This window comes from Egretta garzetta, unplaced genomic scaffold (genome assembly GCF_000687185.1).
Source record: "Egretta garzetta isolate BGI_Z169 unplaced genomic scaffold, ASM68718v1 scaffold48, whole genome shotgun sequence".
Taxonomy (NCBI): Eukaryota; Metazoa; Chordata; class Aves; order Pelecaniformes; family Ardeidae; genus Egretta; species Egretta garzetta.
The window spans coordinates 1664735-1692242 of NW_009260595.1; the positions used below are offsets into that span (position 1 = coordinate 1664735).

Genomic DNA, 27508 nt, shown 5'->3' on the forward strand with positions numbered 1-27508 from the left:
AAAACATCAGTGTGTTATCAACATTCTTCTGGTACTAAATCCAAACCACAGCACTATGCTAGCTACTGTGAAGAAAATTAACTCTATCCCAGCCGAAACCAGGACATATTTCAACAGACAGATACAAATAAATTGACTTGCTGTTGTGGTGGAAAAGACCTTTAGTTGACCCGTTTCAGTAACTTGGGTACCCCAGAAATCTTACCTGTGTTAGGGGTATGTAATTACTGGGTCAAACTTTAGGTTTATATAGCACAGGACGTTAACAAGGGATCCAGTTTATCTTGTATTTCCATCATCAGATTTTTGTTTGTTGCCGTAACAAGAACCACCTGGCAAATGATGCAGACAAAGCCTGACAAATATTTTAAACGTAATACTGTTAAAAAGGCATGGCTTTGGTTTAGCTCATGCTGTATAAACATAAAAGCCAAAACTTTCTGCCTGTATAAAAGTAAACTGAGTTCACAGAAGTTACTTGGGATTTATCTACATAGTCCTAAATGCTGTTGGAATATGCTGCTTCTCCCCCTCCTCCAGCTTCCAAGTGCCTGTATAAATAATTTTTGAAAAAATTCTCTGACATTTAAAACATGGGCAAGTCTAAAACCTTTAAAAATAACTTATATTGCTAGCAATGTCCATGCCTTCTAATACAGAAAATGAGAGACCTGTCAGTGCAAGGGAGATTTAAGAGAACAGACATGCTGGTAGAGGGACACCAAATATGCGTTCAGCCATTCTTGTCACTAGAAGAGCCAGATACGCATTGCAGGTGAATTTGATCTCAATCTGCATCTCCTTCTAAGGATCATTGGAAACGGCCTCCGTGTGTCTGCTATTCTCTTCATTGTCCTCAGCCTCTGTGCTTGTGAACTGTACAGTCTGTGCCAGCCTTGCTTCTGCTGAAACAGGTTTCTTACAGAGAATTAGCAATGAACAGTTTAGTTAAGTGCATTGGTAGAGCAGGTACTGGAGATCTGCTGAAGAACTGACAGCTGAAAAGAGCTTGCTCTCTTTGCATTGCTGGATGGAGAAAAACTGAGTTCTTGTCTATATGTTTCAGTATTGTATATGGGAGGGTTTCCGAAGTCTTACTCGGCTATTCAGATACATGCACGCAATAGCGCAATAGGGCTACAAAAATGATCCGAGGGCTGGAGCACCTCTCCTATGAGGACAGGCTGAGGGAGTTGGGCTTGTTCAGCCTGGAGAAGAGAAGGCTGCAGGGAGACCTGATTGTGGCCTTTCAGTACCTAAAGGGGGCCTATAGGAAAGATGGGGAAAATCTTTTTAGTAGGGCCAGCTGTGACAGGACAAGGGGTAATGGGTTTAAACTAAACCAGGGTAGGTTTAGACTACATATAAGGAAGAAATTCTTTATGATGAGGGTGGTGAAACACTGGAACGGGTTGCCCAGAGAGAGGTAGTGGAGGCCCCAAACCCGGAAACATTCAAGGCCAGGTTGGATGGGGCTCTGAGCAACCTGATCTAGCTAAGGGTGTCCCTGCTCACTGCAGGGGGGTTGGACCTCTAGGGGTCCCTTCCAACCCAAAGCATTCTGTGATTTTATGAATAGCTGTAGAATAAACCAATAGACCACAAAGGAAGAGCCTATGGAGACAGGTAGAGGGAAACATCAAGATGATCAACTGAAGATGAGACCCTTTATTCGTTTCTTTTCAAAGACCTGTGCCAACCTTACTTTCTGCAGCCTGGGCCTGGCAGTGTTAACAAGTAGCAGTACTTGGTTTGATACAAAGTACTGTCTGCCCTGGTCAGTTCTTTTATTCAATAACATATTAAATTATGGTGAAAACAGTGATGTAAATATCACAGCTGTTTGTAGAGGCTTCCAGACAGCATCATCACAGAAAGGGTTATTGTCCTCTGCAGGAAATAAAAGACTTTTTCCTTTTTTTTAGGATTTTATTATCAAAATTAAAACCTTCCAAAGGCAGCTGGAACTCCAAAAAAAGAAAATCACTTGAAAGAAATTGGTCTCTGTTCTTTTACTGGTGGATTCAGTCACTTGGTGCTTGCTTGCTTTGCTTGGTTTGGAATTTTTTTTCACACATACTCTCCTTCAGAACCATAGTATGGAGTTCAAAGGCAACATTAATAAATTTATTAAAGCAGATTTTTTTTTCAGTTCTAAATAGAAAAAAAATGCATAGAAAAGAATACTTTTATTTGTGCAGTAGGCTTCTGACTACTTTTTTAGACTAAATAATGTGCTACTAGGTACAAGGTAAGCACAGAATGAAGGATTAGTAGCACTTTTTATTAAAAAGGACTTTTTAGCTTAGAAATTTTCAAGTGGAATTCTACCGACCGTTGCAACCATTAGTTTATGGGGCCATGTTAACTCCTTGATTAACGTCATTGACTTAGTCTGTGGCTCCACTGCAGAAAGGAAATAAATTCATTTTGAGGTGGTGGAGAATTGGTAATGTTTTGAAAAATTTATAATACCATGATTACAGAAATCTACAGGCTTAGAAGAAAGAATCTTAATCAACACCTGTTGGCCAAACTCAATCTCAGTGCAAAGCACCCTCCAGCTCTGCCAAGGTATAACGGTGTAAACTTTCTGGAAAGAACTTGGGGATAGATTGGTTGGCATTGCTAGTGAAATATTATTTCAGCAATACAGGTATATGACATACAATATATGTTTCAGTAATTTCTAAACACTTTGGATGTTGGTGAAGTACCTTAGATTTAAGAGCTTTGCTGAACAGCTCTGTGATTTCTCTTGTGTTAAAAATTAAGCGCGTGGAAAAGAGTTTTGAAGAATCAGGGCATAATTTTCCTTAATACTACAATTGATTTCTAAGGGACTAGTTAGGGAGAAAAATTTACTCATCTTGAGTAAAGCGTGGCAGACCTCTGCCTAATAAAAAGGATTTTTGAAAAGATACTGTATTTTTATAGTCGGTTCCCTTGACGATCTAAGATTGTTCCTTATAATGCTGAATGCTCTATTTTTTAGCACTGTGTTTAATTTAGTTGTAAATGACTCAAACGGTGGTGCTTCTACCACTTCCCCAGTCTATATCATAAATCTGAATGTGTATGTGTTTGCTTGGTATTGCTCAATAAAACAAATAAAAACACATCTGAAAAAGACATCAGAAAACTACTCACTCTTAATTCCTGTGAATGATTGCTTATTTCACTGTTGTGTTTAAGTATATAATGATTTCTGCCAAAAGAATCTGACACAGGTTGAATTTGACTAACGAATACCATTATTTGCTGATGTCCTGAAGGAATTATCGTTATCTAAATATTTTTTTCCAGAATGGGCACTTTTAAAATTACATTAACCACTTCTGTATAGTATCTATTTCAACTCCTAGACAAATCACCCTTTTATTCAATTAACATTACTATTCCAAGCTTTACCAAGTAATTTCCCAGTAACATAGTATAGACCTGTTTCACTGGCCACAGCAATCAACTTCTGCAAGAAAATTAGCTGAAAAGAAAGGAAAGGAAACATAAATATGTTGACAATAATATGAGACCTAAAATGTGTGTGCGCATTTTTGTAAGATGAATCTTTAGATGTTCTTGAATTGCGCTTTTCTAATGAGTACCACTGGGTATTGGTCAAACTCGTCATGTCTTAATTGTTGGTATCATGAGAATGGAGTTACTCTTCCTACTTTTATTTTCCTTTTTTCCTGAATTTACTGTTCAGCAGTATAAGCTTAGAAGGAAAACAAATATGAATTAATTTTGCCAAGTGATTCTAAAACTCATTTTAATTAGTCCCTTACACTCTACAGTTAACTTTGATTGCATTTCATATTTTAGACTTTCTTGCTTTGTATAATGAGGAATACTCCCTACTAATAATGTTAGTAAAGCAGAAGAATAAATTGATACATTTTTCTACATTAGCAGTGCAGTTTATTTTTCCAAGCTCCTTTGATCAAAAAGGCTTGATATGTCAATTTTGCTAAATTTTGCCATCTACCTGTATGTGTAACTGATTACATTTCTTGATTTAAGGATTAAGAAGTCAATGAAAAAGTTATCTGAGCTGGAAGACAAAGTCAATCTTAGCAAAATGTTAATCCGTGGATTTCATTACATCTGAGTCTGTTTACTGTATCTGACTATTAATATTTAATGCTTGATGTATAACAGATTATGAAATTTAAACAAAAACTATATCAGTTTATATAAATACATAGATCTTAGAGCTCCTGTGGAAAGAAAATATCTTCGCAGAGACAAATTAATTCCCAAGTAGGGAAATCTTTTTCACCACTTATCTCCTACCTGAATCTTTAATCTAGGCTGTTCTAATATCTTATGGAGCTTTGCATTTGCAAATTCCACCTTGGAGAGCACATTAAAATGCCTAGTCCTGCTCCCTTAGAAAAAATGATGCAAATTTTGGTCTTAGTTTTGAGAGGAACTGTATTAAGCCCATAGTATTAGGTTAGTTTGTGTGTTATTTCTGAAGGTAAAAGATCCTGATCTAAGAGCTAGAGTCTCCTTCATAACAGAGGTCCTTGGCCAATACCGGGTGGTTCAAGACAGCTGCACAGTGTGAGTTGTGGCAGGAGAATTGTTTTCAGACTCCTTCAGTGATCACATCTCCCCTCTAGCATCACACAAAACCATTGGACATGGCTAGTACAGACAGTGGTGTTGGGTTCACATGTCAAAAGTCTTTGCAGCTGAAATGCACTGAGGTTCTCATGGGTCATTGGCACATGAGCCCCGTGGGGAAAACATCTGCTCCTCAAACCAAACAGGATTACCATAGAGCTATTGCTTTCTCAATGTGTATTCCATAAAATGGAACTTGGGCAAAGTTTTTGTGGTTTGTTACTTCATCTGTAGTTCACATCTTTTCTTTCAGTATTGTTTAACATGTCCACTTCCGTTCTCTTTTTCGTTCTCAGGAGAATCCAATTTGCTTATCAAGTTCTTTCTCTCTTTTTCTCTTTTCTCTTTTTTTTTCCCCTTCTCTTTCCGCTTGGTGGGTTGGCCATGCCAATGAAAAGCATCTTTACTGGGGAGGATCTCTTCCGGGCATTCAACAATGTGCATGTGGACTGGAAGAAAGTTGTCTGGATATGAGATATTTTTGCAACTGTGACGCAGATAGAGAAGAATGGTAATCATTTTAACCTGTGTAGTAGTGTCTGTGTGAGAGCTGGGGATAGGAAGTAGGGCAAGAAGGCTTAAATCTTTTCCTGATTCACAGCTGAACTTCGAATGGCTTGAGTGTTGTCAAATGACAGTCAAACTAGAATTTGGAGTTCTGATTTCATCTTAAATTTCTTATTTGAATCAAAGACACGATAACGGGCTGAAGAAGGTTGCTGGGATGGGTTGTCTTCAAAAAATCTTTGTTGTTGAATGCCAAATCCTGTTGGCTTATTTGTTAAAAAATTTCCATTGATTCAATTGGAGCATTGCATCAATAAAGGCTCTAGGAGGTTGATGCATGGTCATATGCTCTGATATACATCCGAGCAGAAAATTCAGGCATAGACAGCAAAATTCATGTACAGACAGCTAAAGAACAAAAAATCTGTACTATCAAAAAGACTTATATTTTTCTTATGAAACAGTATATCTCTATGTGCCTTAAATTTCTTTTACATTGTCCCAAGCTTTTTAAAGTCTATGGAAAGACTTCCTTCGGCTTTTGTAGGTTTTGGTTCAGTCTCCGTAAGAACTTTTAGGACTTACAGCATGAACGTTCAAATCCTTCCTCAGGTTTCAACCTTTGTTGTGCCCTGATGCCACATGAATTTGTGAAGGCCCCCTTGCAACCTTCTCCCATTCTTTGCACCTTCAGAGACTCTCCAGCAGCTGAGAGCTAGATGGTGAACTTTCCAATTAATTCCGTACTTGTGTTGGAGGGGACAGAAATGCTCGATGAGTGTTGTTTAAAGTACAATTTGAAACACTGTGAAAATACATGTGAAAACTCTGCTTCACCCTCTCTCACTTCTGGACCAGTCACTGAGAGTACCTGCTGCCCTTTCTCTAAAAAAAGATAGTTTAATCTTGAGTAGTTCAGAAATTATGAATAATGGAAGTAGACAAGAAATGTCTTGCTGTTATAGGCTACTGTGTTTGAAATAATGTCCGAATTACCCCTGTGAAACCCTCACTTAAAAGAGAATGAGTAGAAAGGAACTGTAAGGGGTCTTGAAACAAACAAAAAAAAAAAATCAGAAATGACTTGTCACTGTAAGTGTTGGGATTTTTTGGTTGCTCGACATGTGGCATTTGCAAGAGGGCCTCATTTCCAGACAGTGTGATTATTCACTTGGACCATATATAACCTTGGGGTCACTATTCACTTCCAAAAATCATAGCTGTAAGGGAATTTCTTCAAGAAGATCTTTATGTAAATGTTGGTTTATGAATGCGATTTGTATAGATTTGTATAGAAAGGCCTGGCTGTGCACGTTAATCTATTTTTTCTTTAATGTTTGGTTATCAGAAGCACTTTGAGGTTTGCACATGAGCATCCAAAGCATCTGGTTTTACTGGTGTCTGGCTCTGTTCATAATCCAAATTTCGCTTCTCGGTGAGCAGCTACTCGGGCAGACTGCTGGGGTTGTAGTCTGAGATTGCAGGACTGTGCATTACTAGGTTGTGCAAACCAATGCAAGGTGAAAGCTAAATGCAGTTTTATGAAGTTTCAGCTGAGTCTCCTAAGGAAATGAAACCTAAGCAAGTTATACTGTGGGTGTTTCTCTCCATTTTCCCCCGACACCCGATGATTTTGAACAAGCAGACACATTTCAAACATCTTTAACAGAGAAGGAGAAATCTCAAAAGTATTAGAATCACACATTCTATGAAAATTTATGCCAGGCTGAGGGGGAAAAGCCAATTATAACCCACAAGAAGAAAGTTAAGGAAGCTTACACTTTTATTAGATTTTGGAAAACCCTCATGGGAGAGAGATGTTGAAAATCATGCTTCATTAGCTTGGCAGCTCACAGAGTTACTTGTTTCTCCTAATTTCATTATAATAACAGGATATGCATAGAAGTTTCCTCAGCTGAACTGCCTACTCTTTGTTGGTTTGGGGGTTTGGGTATTTTGGTTTTTAATCCATTTGAAATCTGGACTTTGGTAGTATTCAAAATTGCAGGTTGCCTTTTTAAAAGCTAAAAAATCCCTGACCTTTACAAAGAGTTTCTAAACATAAGAAATTTCATGCCTCTTGAAGATTGCTTTTGTGTTTCTCTGCTAGAACACTGACCCCCTGATACATAATGAGCATTTCAATCTGAAACCTGCTGAGATCTGAACTGTGACTTTAACCTGCTATACATTATAGTGGAAGGAGCAAGACAGCAGTAGATGCATTTATTTGCCTTAGCATGAAATAAAATGGGTGCTGTAGAGTGGAAAACCAGAAAATCATTTTTGCTCCTTTTAGATAAATCACACTGCTCACTGCAGCTCCGAGGTAGGAACTCACCAGGATAGCTGGAACGTCCTTCTGAAGAGGAGACAGGCTTAGGATTTTGCTTTGATTTTATTTCCCTAGACTAAGTCTTGGGTGCAGAAGCAGCTACTAATTCCTCCCAGCAGCAAAAGAAACAGAAAACAAGAGCAAACAGACCTGAAAAAAGTCCTGAGCCAGGTGTTTAGCAGCACACAATATGCACTTCTAGGCATGCTGACTTTTAAATGATATCTAAGCAGACACCTGAGCCAGCTGCTGTTTCTGGGCTCTTACTTGACACCAAGTTAGTCTCCCTGGAGTTATGCTAGGCAGATGAACGGGAATATAATTGGTTGCATGCTATATGGGGAAGGCTTTTGTGTTTTTCACCTTTATTTTTATCAAAGCATTCTAGCGAAAAGTATCTTTTTCCATCTAGCTCTTCACTGTACTTCCAAACTGTTCAGTGTGACGACAGCTAATTCTGTCAGCGTGGAACAGTGGAGCATCTTCATGGTATTTGCTGGAGAATGGGAAAAGACCTCTGCTGAGGGAGCAGAGGCATAAATTGTCACCCTAACCCAAGCAAGGGATCTGGAAAGGTGTTAAACATGACTTGACTGTAGTTTATGCATGCCTTGAAAACAGAGATTCCTGACTGTTGAAAGCTCTTGCTAGTGTGTGGGAACTTTCATAGATATCCAGTGGCTGCAAATGAAGCTAAATCTAGTTCAGAAAATGTTTTCTTTCTCTCTCTTCCCCAACACTGAGAATAGTTAACTATTGGGACAAGTTATGTATAGATAAGACGGATTTGCCATAGCTTCAAGCACTTACCTTCAAAGCACTTGTCTTTCAAAAGATAGTCCGTTTCAAACAGAAGGTGCTTTCTTGGTGCAGGCATTATTGGGCAAAGGTGTTAAACTGATCTAAAGAATAAAGCGTTTCTGGTGTGCAGGCAGGGTTGTGTTATCTTAAATCCATTCTAGAAATCCTTTGGATCCTTAAATACCTCTCCCAGGTTGTCTTTGATCTTAAGCAAAATTCTCTTGCCTTGGCAATGAAAATCTTTCTGCTCACCAAACCTTGCATTTAAATGGGAGGAACCTCTTTTATGCCATGGTGGCACACAACTGTTCTGAAGTCCACTTGCTACTTTGGTCTCTCTGTCTGGAGTCCATTTTCTACTTCAAATGCAAACACTTGGTTGAAGCCAGTCATCAAACCAAACCTATTTCATACTGACTGAATTCACCTGGAAACCTTGTGAATTTGGAGAACTTTACAGCTTTTTATTTTGTAGAGAAGGAGCAGCACCTCTCAAAGTCATTTTGTAGAGGAAGCTCAGGCATCTCAGCAGAGTGTGGTGGACAGTGATGATTCTAACCCATACCTGACTGGCCATCTTGTATTTCTATTCTCCAGTCTTACTATTCAAATTGTAGGGAGTATCTTCTTTTATCTTCCAGATCAGCCTTCCCATTTCCAAAGTAGCACATATTCACCTCTCCACCATGCCTTTAGGGTACTGCAAGCAACAAGGAAAACACAGGAAATGAAATGGAGGGGTTAGGGAGGATATTACTATTGCCAGACCCACTTTGGCTCCCAGAGATATATTGATATATCCAGCTTTGTTCTAGGAGGAGCAAAGCCACGTGGAAGCAAATGAAGTCCTCTTTGGAAGAGCTATATTTGTGCAAAGCTGTGCCCGAGCCAGGACACTAAAACTGGAAGGGCTGAGGAGAGCAGGGCAGAGAAACCCAGCCACTGACAAGCCCAGATTTGACAGGGTTTGTTTGCTCAGCCACTATCCTGCACGGAATTCGTTCCCCCAGAAGCAGCGCAGGCAACTCCACAGAGGCTGCAAGCTCATAAGTAAACCCTGCCGGAGGTGACCTGGCCTGCATAAAGCTGTCTTGGATATCTGCCTCCGTGACTGCATTTGTCAACAAACTAGAAAAGCTGCCTGCAGAGAGCTGACTGTAGCAGGCCCCTGAGGTGTCAGGAATCAGTTCATTACTATCATTACCAAACTCTTTCTCTACACCTCTTCTTTAATTCAGCAAAGCATAGCCACTGCATCTTGCCTTCAAATATTAGGTATGTCCCCTTCTGCTGCTGTTGTTTTCCTTTATCGTGACTCTACAGTATTGTACCCAGTAAAGCATTTTTGGATGCAGCTGGTGGGCAAGATAGCAATTAAAAGGTATTCCTTTGGAATATTGGTGATATGAGTTTTAAGGGCTCAAAACTTTCTCTTGTGGGAGCTTTTCACTGGCCCATTCTTCATGTTGTTCATTGACATCTGCTGATGACATTATTCTTTTCCCCAACTGTACTGTATTCATGAAAATCTGTACTGAATGTCTGAGCTACTGAGGCTCAGACCCCACCAGAGTTTTCATTAATGTGCAAGAAGAAAATGTACCAATAGGGGATCATATGAGAAGAAATTATATTTAATGGCACCACTGCTCTGCCATCTGTTAGAAAAAATACAGAAACAGCTACCTAGAGATTACCAGTTTATGATGGCTTACATGGTTAGGATACCACAGAGTGAGATCTTTTTGAGCATGCTTTTATTAGTAGCCAGGAAGAAGAAAAATAGTCTCATAATGTTACCATCAAAATGGTTGTTTTTCATTTACAGGTAAGGCTACCTGTGCTACATCTTTAAGTATCCAGTTGCCACACTCTCACATTTAGCATGGGTGCACTTGCAGTGAAATTTTTTCTTCTTTTTTTCCTTTGCTCCCTTCTCCCCATACATAGAGCACTTGTTTGATGTGTACATACTTCATGGCTTACTGAGGAAGTCCTTTGGGTAGATACAGACATTAATCTTCAGACATGGATAAATAGATGCCATCCACTGTATTTAATACCTGTAACTAAAAATATTTTGGTGATTTAATTTAAAGGGCATTATTGGATTTGGTTTGGTTTGGTTTTGCTTGTGGGTAGTACAAATTGATACTACCCTTTATGCAAAGAGCTCAGAGAAACATCTGTTCGTTGAGGGTGCTCTCCACTCTCTGATAAACTTTCAGATTTTCATCTGAATTTGTGCTGAATGGAGTGTCAAGTCAGGTAAGCAGAAGGTCTGCTTCCCAAGTTTATTAATTTATTCATGCCAGTTTCTGTATGTATAGAACTCCTTTCAGGAAAGAGATAAAACCTGCTTTGATTTCCACGAAATCAGGGCTTAACTTACATTCCCGGCCAAGGACCATCACCCCGCCACCAGGACACTCCTGCGGGCAGGACCCACCCATATGGTTCTCAGTACTGAGAAGTGGGACACAGCATGATACAGAAGGCGTGCCTGGTGGAAGTAGTCCCGGAGTGCTATTTGAATCCCGCTAAGAGAAATGAAGTGGTGGTCTTGGCTAACCTGAGAAGCAGCTGTGAAAAACCAAAATATAATCTGGTTTTAAGTGTATGTGAACTGCTAAATTAAAACACAGGTAAGTTAAAACTAGCTCTGGGAACAAAAACAAAAATTAATGAATCTAACAATGTTTTGTTTAAAAGACAGTCATGCCTGTGCCTATCCTAGTGCAGATGCTTTCTATCAGAAAATAACAGTTTTTATTTGAAAACTGTAGGACATTAAAAGTGATCCCCAAGCTCCCTTTGGGCAAAATTCCAACTGTTTTGTCCAAACCCTGGAATATTTTTGTTTTGTAGTGCCACAGCAGTGCTTCTAGGAAATGTACAGGTACGTGAAGCTCTCTTGCTACTCTCTGAGGCATAATACGCTATATTTGAGAGGCTGCCATGGGTTACCACGTAAACAGAAAAGGAATTATGGTGCCTTGTAAGAAATGGAGTCTGAAATAAGTTCAACTTAAAGAATACCAGGAATTTAAGACACTCAAACTTGAGCTCCCATGAGGGCCTGCATAGTGTCTTTAAATCTCTTTTCTGTTTTTCTCAGCTGAAACATCTTAGGTGTTGATTTTTCACCAAAAACTTGATTTGCCACCATGAAATAATAATAATAAGCAGCAACAATAGGTATGTTTTTCCTGTCATTAACACATTCTCTGAAGGGTAGAATGTTTTTCTGATAGGTTTTATTTCAGTGTCTGCTTGTATGAGAATATGTATCCTTACACAAGCCTTTTTTTCCATGTGTGAGAGAATAAAACACATAAAATCTGCTGTTTGAGCTTCAAGAGAAACTTGATTGAGTTTTCAAGGCATTAACATAGAAGTGAAGATTTTTATTAGTTATAGAATATTTTTCTTTCTCACAGTTGAGCTATGCTACTAAAGTTCTCTGTGACACTGGCATATAACTAGTAAAAACTCAGTCATAAAATTCGATATAAAAGAACTTCATGCAATATAACAGAATATCTAATAAGCAATGCAGTTTTCAGAGATGTGGAATAGATATCTTTAAAATGTCACCATTTCATTTTTTTGTGGATATCTTCAGTGGTAGCTGTAGGAAGATACTGATTTTTATTTTAATGCTGATCATAGCTAGTCAAAAGACCACAGTATTTTTTGAATGAAAATAAATTTGCAGGAAACCTCCCTAAATATTTTGTGGTTTTTCTTTTTTTTCATAAATTTTTAAAAAAGTAAGTGCCAGCTTAATTATTCAAGTGTATATTGCATGTTTTACGTCCTCTTTCTGCGCATCTTTCTGCCTGCCTTTCACTCATTCTGCCTACTCTTTTTCGTCCCACCCACTGAAATGCCTTATTTAATTCTCTTCCTAAGAAATATTCAGATAGTTCAGCTTTTGTTACAACTGTTTCATAACCCGTTGAGAATATTTACACTAACTTTCAAAGACTGTTACAGTAAGCTATATGAGCATGCTGCAGAGAGACCTCCATGAAGAGGTTTGGAGACCATGTATTTTTGATTCCTACATGGTATTTTTTCTTCTGAGTCTGTATTGAAGGCATCACTCTCTCTCGTGCCTGGGAATTTCATCTTGCTGCACTTTGTCTGTAATTATCTGCATGTCAGACACCCACTGAAGCAAGAAAAAAATGTTAGGGTCGGAGAGGGTACCTCTCCTTTCTGCCTTGGAATTATGAGACAATTAACCGTGCTGCATGTAATTAGAAACAATGGAAAATAAAGGAAATGTATGCAGCCTTTATCAAAAAGATCAAAATATCCCTTCTATTTTTTCTAACATTAATCAGAGCAGAGCACTTAGCCAAGCAAACATCTGAGGTTGTGTTAGAGCACAGCTGCAGTGTTCATCCTGATTATTATTTCTTTGCTGAAGTCCCATGTCCCTTCCCATAGCTTAAACTATAATGAGAGGTATGTTTGTGGAAGGTGGTATTACGAGCAGCATATACATAGTCTGGGATCCTGCCTGGTATATCAGACACTTCAGCAGTGGTATCGCTCAAAAAGTGATACCTGTTTCCTGAGGCTTTGTGTCACACCTACCTGGAAGACGTCCAGAGAAAGGCAACGAAGCTGGTGAGGGGTCTGGAGCACAAGTCTTATGAGGAGTGGCTGAGACAACTGGAGTTGTTTAGCCTGGAAAAGAGGAGGCTGAGGGGAGACCTTCTTGCCCTCTACAACTGCCTGAAAAGAGGGTGTAGCGAGATGGGGGTCAGTCTCTTCTCCCAAGTAACAAGCAATAGGACAGAAATGGCCTCAAGTTGCACCAGGGGAGGTTTAGATGGGACATTAGGAAAAATTTTTTCACCAAAAGGGTTGTCAAGCATTGGAACAGGCTGCCCAGGGAAGTGGTTGAGTCCCCATCCCTGGAGGTATTTAAAAGACAGGTAGATGTGGTGCTTAGGGACGTGGTAGACTTGGCAGCATCAGTTTAACAGTTGGTCTCAATGATCTTAAAGGTCTTTTCCAACCTAAATGATTCTATGATTCTATAAAGAGCAGAGGGTGTAAACTGAGGATTATTTGCATTTTGGATCCAGTCATTGTTGCCATCCCCATGTGCAGCATGTAGTCTTTCGCCTCTGAGCAGACAGATGAATTGAGTCCAGCTCCTGCATGCAGATTGCTGGGCCATGCAGAGGTAGGGATTCTTTTCTCCAAAACTATTGAGATTTGGCTCCATGAAGGATGCTCTGGTAGGCTTATGTGCCCAGATGCACAGCAAACCTCAACCCTGAGAAAAAGAGCCAGGAGAAGAAAAAATGCATCACTGTGGAGATAAGATACGGTAGCACTCGCCTCTCTATAATCAATCAATAAAGAAATACCTCGAGAGGGCAGTTTGGCTCTGGTAAGGTCAGGGCTGGATGCCTGAGGGACTCAGTTCAGTTCATGAAGTACAGTGGGATGAATGCACATCAGTATACCCTGCCAGAGTCACAGCCACTGACTCAGCTTAGGAACCAGAGGGCTGCCATGAAATGCCGTGCTGCATTTTGGCAACAACAATTTGCCCAGCACACTCAGAGTAAAAACAAAGTAATGATCTTTTAGGAATCTTTCTTTCTTTCCTCTTTCTTTCTAGTAGCCTTGTGTAAGTTAGTCACAGTTGAAGAATAAGCCCAGCCGATACAAACGAGACTGTAGTTTGACAATGCAGTGAATCAGCCTTCAGTATTTCAGTTGCTGAACGAAAATGTCCCTAGGCGTGTAACGCAAAGGGCTGATTCAGTGCAAACTCACTCTGCCAATTCAACCGCCCTTGCAGTGTGCTGAGTCAGTTGCGCACCAGCCGCCTTGCAGCTGGATCAGGTGTTGTCTGGCTGCCCCGTGCTAACAGCATGCTGCACCAGGTATCGCGTGTCCTCTTCCTGCTTGAATAAAGTACAAAGCCAGCATAAATGCCGTTACCTGTCTCCAGCTAACTTAACAGAAATGCAAACTTGGGCTTGTATCTCATCCCCATCAAATTCATCTGGCTGAGGAAACTCGGTAGAGCCCAGTTTACGTTAATGCCCACTGAGCAAAGCAGCAGCGCAATCATTCTGTGCAACTGAAACACGGTTACGGTCCATGCCAGCCAGCATCATGTAACCAAACACAGCGTCTTCAGGGGTCAGTATTATGTCTGGGCATAGAGCATACATGTGCATGTATGCATCTTAAGCAGTGTGTACCGGTCATAAGTCATAGAATCATAGAATTTTTTGGGTTGGAAGGGACCCCCAGAGGTCATCTAGTCCAACCCAGGTAATTCTGCAAACGACCTTTCATCTTTAAGTGAGCATCTTTCAAGTGTTTCCTTGCTTAAGGAATGCTGGGGATTTTGTCTGTGGTTAATCTGTCTCTTTCTGTTTGTTTATTATAATCCAGGACAAATGATACTGGCCTCCTTGCTTTCAAAGACCATTTGCCTGTAACTCAGATAGTGATCACTGACACAAACAGATCAAATTCTGAGGCTGCTTGGAAAATCGGCCCTTTGCGTTGCTATGGAGACAGTGAGTACTAGCTCTTCTCCATTTCCATAGGTACAGCATGTTCCCTCTTTCTTTTTGGTTTTGGATTTTTTTTTTTTTTTTTTTTTTTTTTGAAAACGTGTTTATCTGATGAAAGGTGGCTTTCTACATGCAGCTTGCAGCTGCTGTCCCGTGCCAATTAACTATAGAGAAGGGGGTTGTATTTGCAGGGCAGTTCTGGAACGCTGCTTCCTTCAACACGGAGGCCTCCTACCTGCACTTCCCCACCTTCCACGCTGAAGTCAGCGCAGACATCTCCTTCTTCTTCAAAACTACCGCCGTCTCTGGGGTGTTCTTGGAAAACCTTGGGATTAAAGACTTCATACGAGTTGAAATAAGCTGTAAGTTTCACCGTCGAGAAATCTTGGTGTATTTGCCTCATTTGACAGCTGCAGTGAAGTGGGAAGGACATATTTTCTTCTGTCTTGAGACAGTTGGAGGTGTCTGAAGAGGATAAGATGGAGGAATAAAGACTCATTACTTATCTACCTCTCTTCTCAGAGTTTCCCTGTATAGCCTTGGTCATTACATTTAATATTGTTATGGCTAGGTTTATCTTTCTTAAACGGGTGATGGAATTTACTTTTTCAACACTAATATTAATTTTTGGGTTTGCTCCTTAGAGAAAAAGCTACAGGTTAGATGTACCTGTAGACTGTAATTTTAGTTGAAAGACGAAAAATTTAACACAACCACTCTGAGGTTACTTTTATTTCTGTATCAGCAACCTACCCAGTCTGATGCCGCCCTACCATTTCAGAGGAACTCAGTGTGTGTGGTACAGCTGTGAGGTGAGACTCTGTGAAGGGCAGGATGCTAATGCAAGATAAGTCAGTGACAGTTGTAATGAGCCTTGAATACTTCAAAACCTAGTAAGTGACTGCAGCACAACTGCTACTCAGTATATAAAGGAGGGTAGCAGGGAACTTAATTAGTGAGATTTTCCCTCACTCCTGTTCTGATGACTTCAAATATTTATTAGTGCCAAAAGGGTACCATGGCTTTCATATGAAATATGACTTCTGTTTTCCAAATTCTGTCAAGCTTAGGAAAAACAAACTGAGTGCTATGCATTTTATAATATGCTTATAATAACCTCAACGTAAAATTTAATAAAACAGGGCCCCAAGGCCCTTCGATTCATTAAACCAATGGTAAATGTCATGGTGCATTATCACAAGGTAATGAGGTATGATTTACTACTAATTGCACATCAAAGTCCAATTTGGTTGTTCTTCAGTGTACTGCATTTCTTTCTCAGGGATATAGAAGTAAAAAAAAGTCATTTTGATATCAAATATAACAAACACTGCAAACAACTCAGAGGATTGTTTAGCGAAAACTTTTGTACATGTGTTACATCTGTAATCCCAGATAAATGAGTTATTTAAAAGTTTGGGGAAAGTCTTATCTTTTAAACTTAGGCTTCTCATTAATAGTTTTGTGTTGTGTTTCTTGCTGCCAGATGGAATTTGCAGCCTAAAGGCCTTGTATAAAGGAAGTTCTGCAGACCAGCTGCTTCGAAGGGAAACGGCCTTTCAGCAGATGCAGGGCTCAGAATAGATCTTTGTCTCTCCCTGTGGAGTGTTTCCTATCTTAACTATCTAAGAAGCAGCTTCCAAAACCAGACCTATCCAATTTGTTGGGCTTGAAAGAACAGGTTTTTATGAATTTTCAATCCACAACCTTCTGGTTGTGCGGTCTGTGGACCTGGTTCTTGGTCTTTCTGGTGTATTTAGCATTTTAGGAAGAGGAAAAATAATCAGTAGCAAGAGTGTTTCAGGCTTCCAGCAGAGCGAGATGGACTACTTTATATGGCTGTTGTTTTTCAATTATCGTCCTGTTTCTAGGAGCCTTACTTTCTCTGGACATGTGTTACATATGCCCCTTTAGTTTAGGATCACCAATGAATAGTTTTGCTCATCTGTTTTTCCTTGCTTCCTGGGTCAGGCTTATTCAGGCAAACGAATGCTTGTAGAATTCTCTCCTACCATTTGCAGCCAAGTTCTATGATTGTTAACTGCGTGCATTTTCAAAGATTTAGTCAGAAAGAGCTCTTTCACCCTTTCCCCCATCTTAGCATTATTTGCCCAAAATCTTTGCTACCATTGTGTGACTTTTGTACAGCATCTGGCACTTTTACTTCAAAAAGAGAATAAACTACTATTTCTAGAGCATTGTAATTGTTATAACAAAAAAGATGGGTACCCACAGCCAAGCATAATCACAGCAGAGATCAAACAGTGAGGCTGCAGGCTTAGATTTATGTATAAGCTGCTGTGTAGGAGGTGGGAGGTAAATGATGCTGTACTATTTGCTGACATAAAAGTTAATGGACCCTATATTTATGTAAGATTTCTTGATGTCAAAACTACGATTTAATTCAGACCTTCATTTCTTCTTCACATCTGTTTATCTACTCCAGCCCCTAAAGAGATCACCTTCTCCATAGATGTTGGGAATGGCCCCACAGAAGCCACTGTGAAGTCTCCCACGCCCCTGAATGACAACCAGTGGCACTACGTCCGAGCAGAGAGGAACCTCAAGCAAACCTCTCTCCAGGTGGACAGCCTCCCCAAGAAGGTCCTGGAGGCACCTGCTGAGGGGCACTTCCGCTTGCAGCTCAACAGCCAGTTATTCGTAGGTAGGGACCATTTAAACGTTTTCATAGATATGTACAATATTTCTATGTCCGTAGCTTGGCGATGTTATTGTTTCACCATTGAGCTTGCATGCAGTGACCTGATTCTGCTTTCACTTCTTCCACTCCTCCATAGGCAACATGCAGTAAACCCAAACTATTGCCTTTACACTCAAAAAGCACTAACCATAGTTTAACCATACTATACTAGATGGTATTTTTAGGGTCTAAGATTGCTTGAAAAATACTTATTGTCAAAGAATTCATAGTATTTCTTCTTGTGCAGCACTGGCTGTGTAATTTGCTGTAGGAAATGCAATATCTCTTTTTAGATGCAATGTAAAAGGTACAAATTCATCATATAAGTTTCTGGGGCAAAGCCTGATTACAGTATGGTCTCAAAGTCTGTTCCTTCAAGCATGCCTGCAAACCCCTTATTTGGCCATAGAGTGCATGCGTGAGAGAGCTATGAACACAGTCAGTGCAAATACAGTTATTTTAACTGAAGGTGTTCTTTCAAAGGGGGAAAAAATAGGAAAAAAAAAAAAAGAAGAAAAATCTCTGTTTGCATATAATTTGTTTCCCTATCTCCCTTGCAAATGAAACCTAGATTGAGACCAGCTTGTATTTGATAATATAATCAGGGATTACAAAGGGACTTCTCCCTTTTTTATATTCAAACCCTGTCTTTCTGAGTAATCTGCTCTGTGATAGAATGGGTTGTAACCTGCTTCTTATTCAGGGCCACTCAGGTAAGTACTGATTCTTTCCTTAAAATAGATTCTCTTCCTTAGGTGAAATGCTATAGCAAACCTCAATCTATCAATTCATTTTAATAAAGTTTACCTGTGTTTCCATACCCTTTGATTTAAGAAGATTTTTTGGGTATTTATTTGAGCTTTTTATAGTGTTTGTGTGCAGTAATTACTGGGCTCTGAACATAAGGAATGAATCTATTAATAAATAGATACAGCTGCATCAATGGCCAGGAGTCCTTCCCACGTAGCTGTTGATTTGTAGCTAAAATGGTCTCTCATAGACTCCCCAGAGGAAAGTTCACAGAAGAACTCACAGGAGGGAGGCTTAAGACCGTCATAGTGCAAGGTTTCTGGTTATTGGTATGTAGCATTCTGCTAATCACTAGTTTCTCAAATGCTAAGATGATCCTAAGAACACGTTCTGCGGGAGGCCAGGCCTGAAAGCAGTAGGGTTGGGCCGCGAGACACCTTAGAAACATCAGAGAAATCTAGCCAAGGTGCTGTTTCCAGTTAGAAAAATTAGAGAATTTAATGACTGGATAGACTTTTGCAAATTTTTGGTTGTGTCTTTTTAAAGGAGTAAATACAAAGGATTTATCATAAGTCAACTATCAGATATGTCATATATATCAGCTGGTTACCATCTCACATCTGAAAAGCAATACCTGCCTATAAGCTTGCTTCTCTGCCTCAGAAAAATAAACAGGTTACCTGAACGAGCTTCACGGTGGTTTTAATTTGACATAATCGATGACTTGCATCAGGGAAATCCATGGTAGTTAAGGATGTCCACACAGAAATGTGCCAACAGGAAGCCTTGGCAGCAAAGACAAATGCAAAGCCCTGCTCTTGGGGCAGAAGAGCATCACGCATTGGTACAAGCTGCGGACTGAGTGGATGGGTAGCAGCTATGCAGAAAGACCCGCTGGTCTTGGTGGAGAAGTGAATCTGTACCTCATCTGAATGTAGTCATGCTTTGAGGAACAGGTTGGCCCAGTTGATCTCCAGCAGTGACTTCCAACCTAAGTTTTTCCTCTGATTGTACTTAATAATTACAGTAAACTCTAGGACATAGTTACTTTATCTCAGGCAAGAGGTGAAAAGTGGTCACTGTGTAGTAAATAGATTGCATTCAGTTCTCTATCCACACTTTTACAGAACCCTGAACAAAAAGGACAGAAAACCATTTTGAGGGCTTTTTCAGCCCTTAGCTCTACCATACTGAAGGCCAAAACTGTCCGTGACTCCCTTTTCCTAAGAGTAGTCAGGAGAGGTAGAAACCTGGGCAGCCTCCTGATTCTGACATTGTCTGTCCCTGGGTGCTCCAGGGAGAGGTGGCAGAAGTCCAACAATACACAGATGTGGCATAATTTGGCTGTACTGAAGGTCTCATTCCAATCTCTAACAGGAAGCAACTGATTTAATACCTCAGCCATGCAGAGTGAATTTTATCCCATCTGAAAAATAAATGCATAAACAGTATTGTAAAAAGGAAAGAAGCAGCAGCAGCACATAATATTACTCCCTACTCCCCCTATAATCCACAACATATTTGTTTCTGCAGCATTTTGCATACTGACAGTGATTAAATGGTTTCCACAATTAGTATGCACATTCTTAATTAATAATCTGTATAACTGACATGATTTGCTGTTTTTAAAATATTCAAATTTTTTTTTTGATTGAATCTCCCTATTTCATTCCATTTAAACATGGAACTTTGCTTCCACACTGGATATAGCTAGTCATTAAGATATAACCTTCTTTTTTTCTTGATTCTTCTCCAGAATCAATTCAAATATTTTGTAAATCTCATAAATAAGGCTCAATGTCAAAATTTAATTTAGTTTATTTATCTTCTGGAAGGATTTATTGATCCTTTGGGATGAAGGAACTATATTAGTATCATGTAGCATTATGATGATGATCGAATGCAGATCCACTGTAGCTTTCAAACTACAATTATTTTCCTGTCGCTTCGGAGACATCAGCCTATATGCAGTATATGTGAGGCAGTTTTGTGTCTTTTTAGGGAGTTATATAGGGAGTAGATCACACATAAAACATAAATTTGGACATTTGTAAAATTGGACTATGGGGCAGTTGGGATATACCATAATTTTAAAGGAGTTCTGCTAATTTGGACCAATTAATTCCTTGTCGGCTGTTTCTGCCTGTTTTATGAATGAGTTATTTACTTCTGTTTTGGCCAGATTTTTCCTTCTTAACCCAAAACCCAGATATATCTGGAACTGTATGTAATAGAAGAATGTAGCTCTTGGGTTTTTATGTTAGTTTGTTGGTTTGTTGTTAGTTTTTTTTTAAAGTTGACCTGTCAAACAGACTTTTTACTTTCTATGATTTATAGTAAAGAAAGTCGAACCTTCTCCAGCCGTGTTAACAAAACAGTCAGTTGTAGGCAGTGCTGGAGCTCTGCTTCGTTTACTTCTGATCCGGCGATACTGACCCGTTGTGAGGAAGTTAATCAGCCCTTAAAGACTTCGTAAGGGTGGGAGTTAAGAAGGCCTGACTTGCCTTCGAAGTTTATCTTCAGATTGACTGACCAAGGTATTTTAGGAGATTTAGGCTTTTACTGAGGATTTTCCAATGACTAAGCGCAGTGAAGGATTTCTCTTTTATGTGTGTAGCTTCTTTTATGTCCAGTAAGGGATGAATTCACACTTCTGTCTTCCTGAGTGGAGACCTTGATGCTGTTTCTCTCTTATTTACCCTGCTACCAATTTTCTTGAAATATAGGAGAACATAATATTCTCTCTCCTAAATTTGGGTGAGGAATTAAAAACAAATATACCACACGTGTGAGCAGATATTATCTTCCAGAAGAAACCAAACCAAAACAACCCCAAATCACAACTGTTTAGTCCTGTTTAGATGGGGAAAACACTGATTGTGAACTAATGCAAAACTGTGACCTGGAGACTGTGAAAAATGAGAACCTCAGTTGTCTCAGAGGGATACTGACTAATATATATCGACAGTGAGTTCAGTGTTTAGATGTCATGGTTGCTTACTCCAGAAGAGAAATACAGATGTTCAGAGACTATAGCAGAACCTGGGAGTTTCACCATGACTTACACTGTCCCTATGCTAATTCTGAGTTGTGCATGTTCTTGAACTTAAGCCTGTCTGGGTCATTGTTAGGGCAAAAATCAATTTTCAACTTGCTCTATGTGCGTAGGTATAACCATGGGTGTGGTTTATTTTCTTAAACTGCATTTCTGTGGAGCATCTCTGAACATTAGGCACATCTTACTGGGCTTGAACTCACACTACATGTCCTGGTTTCAGCTGGGATAGAATTGATTTTCTTCCTAGTGTTTGGCATAGTGCTGTGTTTTGGATTTAGGATGAGAATAAGGTTGATAACGCACTGATGTTTTAGTTGTTGCTAAGTAGTGCTTACACTAGTCAAGGACAGTGTAAGCAGGTGCATAAGAAGCTGGGAGGGGGCATAGCCAGGACAGCTGACCCCAACTGGCCAAAGGGCTACTCCGTACCATATACGTCATGCTCAGTATATAAACTGGGGGGAGTTGGCCAGGGGGCAGGAATTGCTGCTCAGGGACAGGCTGGCCGTCAGTCAGCAGGTGCTGAGCAGTTGCATCATTGTTTTTCCCAGGTTTTGTTTCTCTCTCTTGCTTTTCTTTTCATTACAATTTTTTTTTGTTATTATTACATTTCAGTTATTAAATGGCTCTTATCTCAACCCATGGGTTTTCTTACTTTTGCTCTTCCAATTCTCTCCCCCATCCCAGCTGGGAATCACGACATTACATTACTTGGATTAACAGTACTATCTGCGGGAAAGCATCTTCACTTGCTCCTAGCCTTGATAAGCATAAAGTAATCATAATTCATTATATGTACACTAATGCACCCAAAAATACTTTGATTTTGGAGCTGGTACAACATTTCAGATAGAGAAGTTCACACAAATTATACACATCCTGTGAAGATGCACTTGTGTAGTGGTTTCTGTTTACCCCAAAGTCAATTTTATACATCATTATTGTATAAAAGGAATTGATAGAGCCAAGAATCAGATCTTTCTTCCCATATGTTCATACTATTTATTGTATTCACAGAAATGCTGGAATCTGGGTGTCATTTCTTTCCATACCATTCTTGTTTTATTCCATCACTTCCTATAAATATCTGACTGTATCCAATTATGGTTTCTCTCTGTTATGGAGAAACAGTTCTGTGTAGTCAGTAAGAGAAAATGTAGATTGAGTAATGCAGAGTTTTTCTACAGCTACACTTGTTGCAATCACTTAGAATAAAGACAGAAAGCCTGCTTAAGGCTGACATCGGCACACATGGAATATGCGGCAGGCTTCTGAGATACCTTTCTGTGTGTGCAAAGTGAAGGGAGAAATGACTTCATTGCCAGTATACTCACAAACAAACTTGGATTTTAAAGCAGCCTAAAGGAGTTAGAAAACCATTTCTCACTTTCTTTTAGTCAGTCTTGGGTATCTAACTGCTTTAGGCTGCTTTATAATCCTCAGTCACAGCATGGATATCCTTGCACCTGGCTATGTTTCTTCTGTTAATTTAAAAATATTACAGTAGAAGGAGAAAACCCCCCAAAAATGTACAGGCTAGATAATATCAACTGCACCAAACTGCCCCGCAGCAGGCTGGTTTGGCACATTACTTGCTTTGAAGGGACAGGCAAAAGTCATCCCTTTCAATGGACAGTCGCTTGCAGCATTCAAACTGAGTGACATCCTTTTGGATAGCACGGCTGTCTTCTGGTATATCCCTGTGGTCCCGGAGGAGGTGTGTCATCATCTCCTCTTGTGGTGCAGTCTGAGATGAAACTCTGGTTTACCTAGTGGAGAAGGCATGACCGTAACACTCCAGTATGGGGACAAGGCGGGGTGGAAAGAGTCCTCGCAGACCTCTTTGAGAACGGGATTTGCACTCAGATTGGTAACATCAGAGAAGGAAAATACAAATCCTAAGAAGCCAATCTGATGCATAAAGCCTTGATCAGAAGTTTTTGTGCTATTCATTTGGGATATTAAGCAGACTAGGAAAGTTAAGTGCTTGGGTTCCCGGCTTTGTCTTTGTCTCTTTGGAGCAAGGGAGCGAGGAATCCTGGGGTGAATCTCCTCTGTCTGTTGTAGACAGTCCAAATGCAACACACTCCAGAGAGAGTCAACATCTGAGAAACTTTCTTGGGAGACAGAAAAAGGAAGGAGAGAAAAAGAAGGGACATACTTTGTTTACTGTTGTGTTTAAAGGCATCTGTAGACACTGGGATATTTTGGAGGCCAGGAGGAAGATTAATACTTAACTCCTTGTGTATCCAGACTGCTTTGTAGAACTTTCAGTTTGAGACTAACAAATGTGACTTGGATGTCTTCTGAGGAATATCATAGCAAGTTCTCCTACTCCTGAGTAATAATTATTATTCTTATACTCCCATTACTCCCATGCTCTTTCATTTTCTTCATATCAGTTACATAAAACAAGAATGCTAACACCCACTCACGCTGCTTCAGCCTCCCTAATCCAGTTCTTACCAACAAAAAGTCCTTTGCTTTTTAAAGCAAATCCTCAATTACTTGATAGAATGTTAATTATTTAGCCATTTGTGTCACCAAGCTACAGTATGAGTGCTCAGTTGTGTGCTTCTTGCCCCCTCCTCTCAGACTCTTTTCCTTGCCCCAAGGCTTTTCAGTAAAATTCAGCTGCATAAATGCCTGCCTGAAAACTGCATGGCTCATTTGACTGTCACCTCCACTCGGCAAAGAACACCCTTAACCTTGGTGTTTAAGGTCCTGAGGCTTATCCTAAAATCTGTTTTCCTGAACAAAACATTTAGGTCTCATCCATGAAATTGCCCAGTCCAACAGGCCTGTTAGAGTAAAGCCTAATTTGAGGAAGAGTTTTGTCTGTTTGGTTTCAGGTTTTCTCTGTTTTGCAAGAATGTATTTGAAGGTTAGGCCTAGTCAATTGAAGAAAACTGCCCAAATGCCCAAATAATAAACAAATTTGCATCCACTGTGTAGATCTAGGATCATATAGATGGTTTCTGTTAAGCTATATACTCTCCAGACATTAGAAGAGTGAGAAACTTAGTTTACATGGCTTTCCAAAGTGCTTTAGAGAGCAGTGAGAACATGCGTAGTGCAATAAACGTGACATCTGTGGAATAATTAGCAATAGTTTGTACTCATTCGTTAAATGTTACAGCTGAGGGTTTTACGTGTGCAGAGAGAAGAGGCAAGGAAACTGTCATTCATCCTTGTAATATTTGTGGTTACCTCCCATGCAAAAGAAAACAGAGTAACCAGTAACCCTAAGGGGAGAAATCATGTTTCTACTTATTTGGACATTACTGAAAATTCTGTACGATATGTTTGGGTTTGGAGTGAAATCTCCAAAGAAAAGGAATCTCCACAGTGCAGGAAATGCAGAAGGCCCAATTCCTGTGCTTAGAGGGCCTTTAAAATAAGTGAGATAACATTTGCTCACCTGAAAAGAATAGCTGGCTAAAGAGGAATTTGAAATTATTTGATTCTCTGAGAAAGGCATCATAAAATTAGCATGAAATAAAGCTTTCTCACACATACCATCTATAGTTCAATTATTCCAATTCAAATCCAGTATTTCTACTATTGGTGTACCAGAAAGAAAAGTATGCTAGAATGGTATAGCAGAACAGCAGGGGTTTGGTGAGATTGCTTTTCAGACTGTTGCTTCATTCTCCTTAGTTCGCAACAGTATTGCTTTAATTAAACAATTTATGAAAAAACCACCTGCTCTTCTGCAAGGACTTATCAAAAGACCTAATCTCTTACCTCATGTACTTTGATATAGAACCAACTTCTACGGAAGAACAATTTGGAAAGATAACTTCTTTCATACTACTTTTGCAGGAGAATCACCAATAAAGCTAGTATTTCAGAGCCTACAAACGCTGATAACTCCTGAACCAGAATTAGATTTTTTAGCAGCAATCAAAATTGCAGTATCTTCAATAGCAAAATGTTGGCAACTGCCAAACAAAGCCTTCAATAAGAAAAATGGTGTTTTTTTCACAAAGTACACTAATACTCATCTTCATTATCATTCTCAGAGACCACCTCTTATGGAAAGTGTCTTCATCGTAACACTGTTAGGAATTTCATTGGGCAGGTAAGAAGCTAGTTAGCTTGTAGAGACTGAGCTGCCCTCTTGCATAGATCCATACAGCTCTAGTCTTCAGGAAGAAATGCAATTATGTTTAACAATTGTAATAAATAACACAACTGTGACCTGAACTCATGTTTCTCGCCTACAACAACCATTCACATGCAACATCAGGTTGGGAAGTCAAGCATAAATTCTGACTCAAGTCATTTCCCTTCAGCCAGCAGGCCTCGTGCTGAATGTGATTCATCCCTGCTATCTGGACTCATCAGCATGTGTAACTCACCTGCTGTTGGGATTAGGGTGTTATTTATACTCTGTACTATGGCAACAAATAGAAAAAAAAAATTTAGGTTTGGGTTTCTCATGTGTTAGGTGATATGCAGACATACGATAAAGAAGCTAATCTTTTCTTCCAAATGAATTTGCAGTTTAAATGCCAGACAGGGCAGTAGATAAGGCAGGAAAGAGAAGAATGGCAACAAAAAAGTGTCACATACAGCTTTTTAGTCCTTTCATAAAGATAAATAGAGACCTTTAGTTTCCAGGGCTGTCCATCTGTCATCTTTTGCCACTGTATGCATTGATATATAACAGATAATATTTTTTAAAATTCATGGATTCATATTTATACCTCTGGATTGGGCTTCAGGGCTTTGATTACTGTGCAGACTCACAATGAATGCATGCCCTTTTTTGTCTCTTTTTCAGGGGGAACAGCTTCCAGACAAAAGGGATTTTTGGGATGCATTCGATCTCTGCATTTAAATGGACAGAAACTTGACCTTGAGGAGCGAGCTAAAATGACACCTGGTGTTAAACCTGGATGTCCAGGACATTGCAGCAGTTATGGTAACCTGTGCCACAATGGAGGAAAATGCGTAGAGAAGTATAATGGTTACTCCTGTGATTGTACCAACTCGGCCTATGAAGGACCTTTCTGCAAGGAAGGTAGGCAGCGAGCGTTGATCCTAAGTCCTTAGTGGTCTCTGAATTACAACACAACTTTACCCATGTCAGCTTGGTGTCCCCCATGTTACAAGAAGACATTCTAATATCAGCTGTCCCATCAGCATCACCAAGTGTTTACCTTAAGCAGGCTCTAATGCTTCCTTTTGTTGACTTCCCGTCATGGGCTCAGGAGTTAAAATGGTGTTAATTGTACTATTAAAGTTACCAGCTATATCCCACGCTGATTCCTGTAGTCGATTGCATATAATTTGGCCCAGACATTAACAAATAGGGCTGACATTTTTCATAACAGTTGTCTGCCCATGTCTGAATGTTTAGTTTAGTTGTTTTTAAACCTCATCCAGCTTTGTCCACCTTCACAAAGTCTTGAGAGCTTTTCTTTACAGAGTTTTGGAGCAGTGGTGTGACAAAAAGAGGTAGTCATCTTATGATTTTTTGCCATTCCTGTGACAACCCTCCAAACATCACAAACATGACACATTTACTAAGTGGGCCACATCATCTGCTGGTGTAAATTGGCTTAGTTGTACTGCAGTCCACGGAACTATGCTCACTTACGTGAGCTGCGGATTTGGCACCGATGCCACGAGAGACGTATCAAACAACCACATAGAGACCTGTTAGGAGATGCTACTGTAGAGGTGAAGATATCACCATCCTGACTTTACCGTGCCTCACATTAGAAAAACCTGCTGTTATTACATCTGTGTATTTCATGGCCAGACTATGTTGTGTTTATTGAAAATTCTCGGGATCTGAGCATGCACAGGTAGATGTTTTTCTTCTTTTGGAGCTACCAAAGACAGCTTCCCTTACTGGCTGTCTTTGGGTCAATGTGCTGCTTTAAAAATGACTGTTTAAAAAGGAGACTGGAAAGGACAAATATATTGTCTTTACTTTGGGGGGGAGATAGAGAATATTGCCTTACACATCAGCTGTCAGAAGACAGCTAACCGAGCATTTTTATTTGGCTGACAGACATTTTGGCCTGTTTCATCTTGTGGAACTCTGATTCCAGCACTAAAATATTGAAGTTGATTTTAGAGGCCTGTCTCCATACACTGTCCTTCCCTGTGCCAGACAGACAGACTGTAAGGAAGGACACACTGCT

General features: G+C 39.8%; 1 protein-coding gene across 1 annotated transcript in view; it reads left to right on the forward strand.

Annotated features, from left to right (window-relative positions):
* Positions 1-27508, forward strand: part of CNTNAP5 (contactin associated protein family member 5) — a 232003-nt gene that overhangs the window by 166745 nt on the left and 37750 nt on the right. Inside the window, exons 15-19 of the mRNA XM_035900233.1 lie at positions 5000-5143; positions 14714-14841; positions 15030-15200; positions 17285-17503; positions 26137-26376. Coding sequence (XP_035756126.1) covers positions 5000-5143; positions 14714-14841; positions 15030-15200; positions 17285-17503; positions 26137-26376 — 902 coding nt within the window. The remainder of the gene's footprint in view (positions 1-4999; positions 5144-14713; positions 14842-15029; positions 15201-17284; positions 17504-26136; positions 26377-27508) is intronic.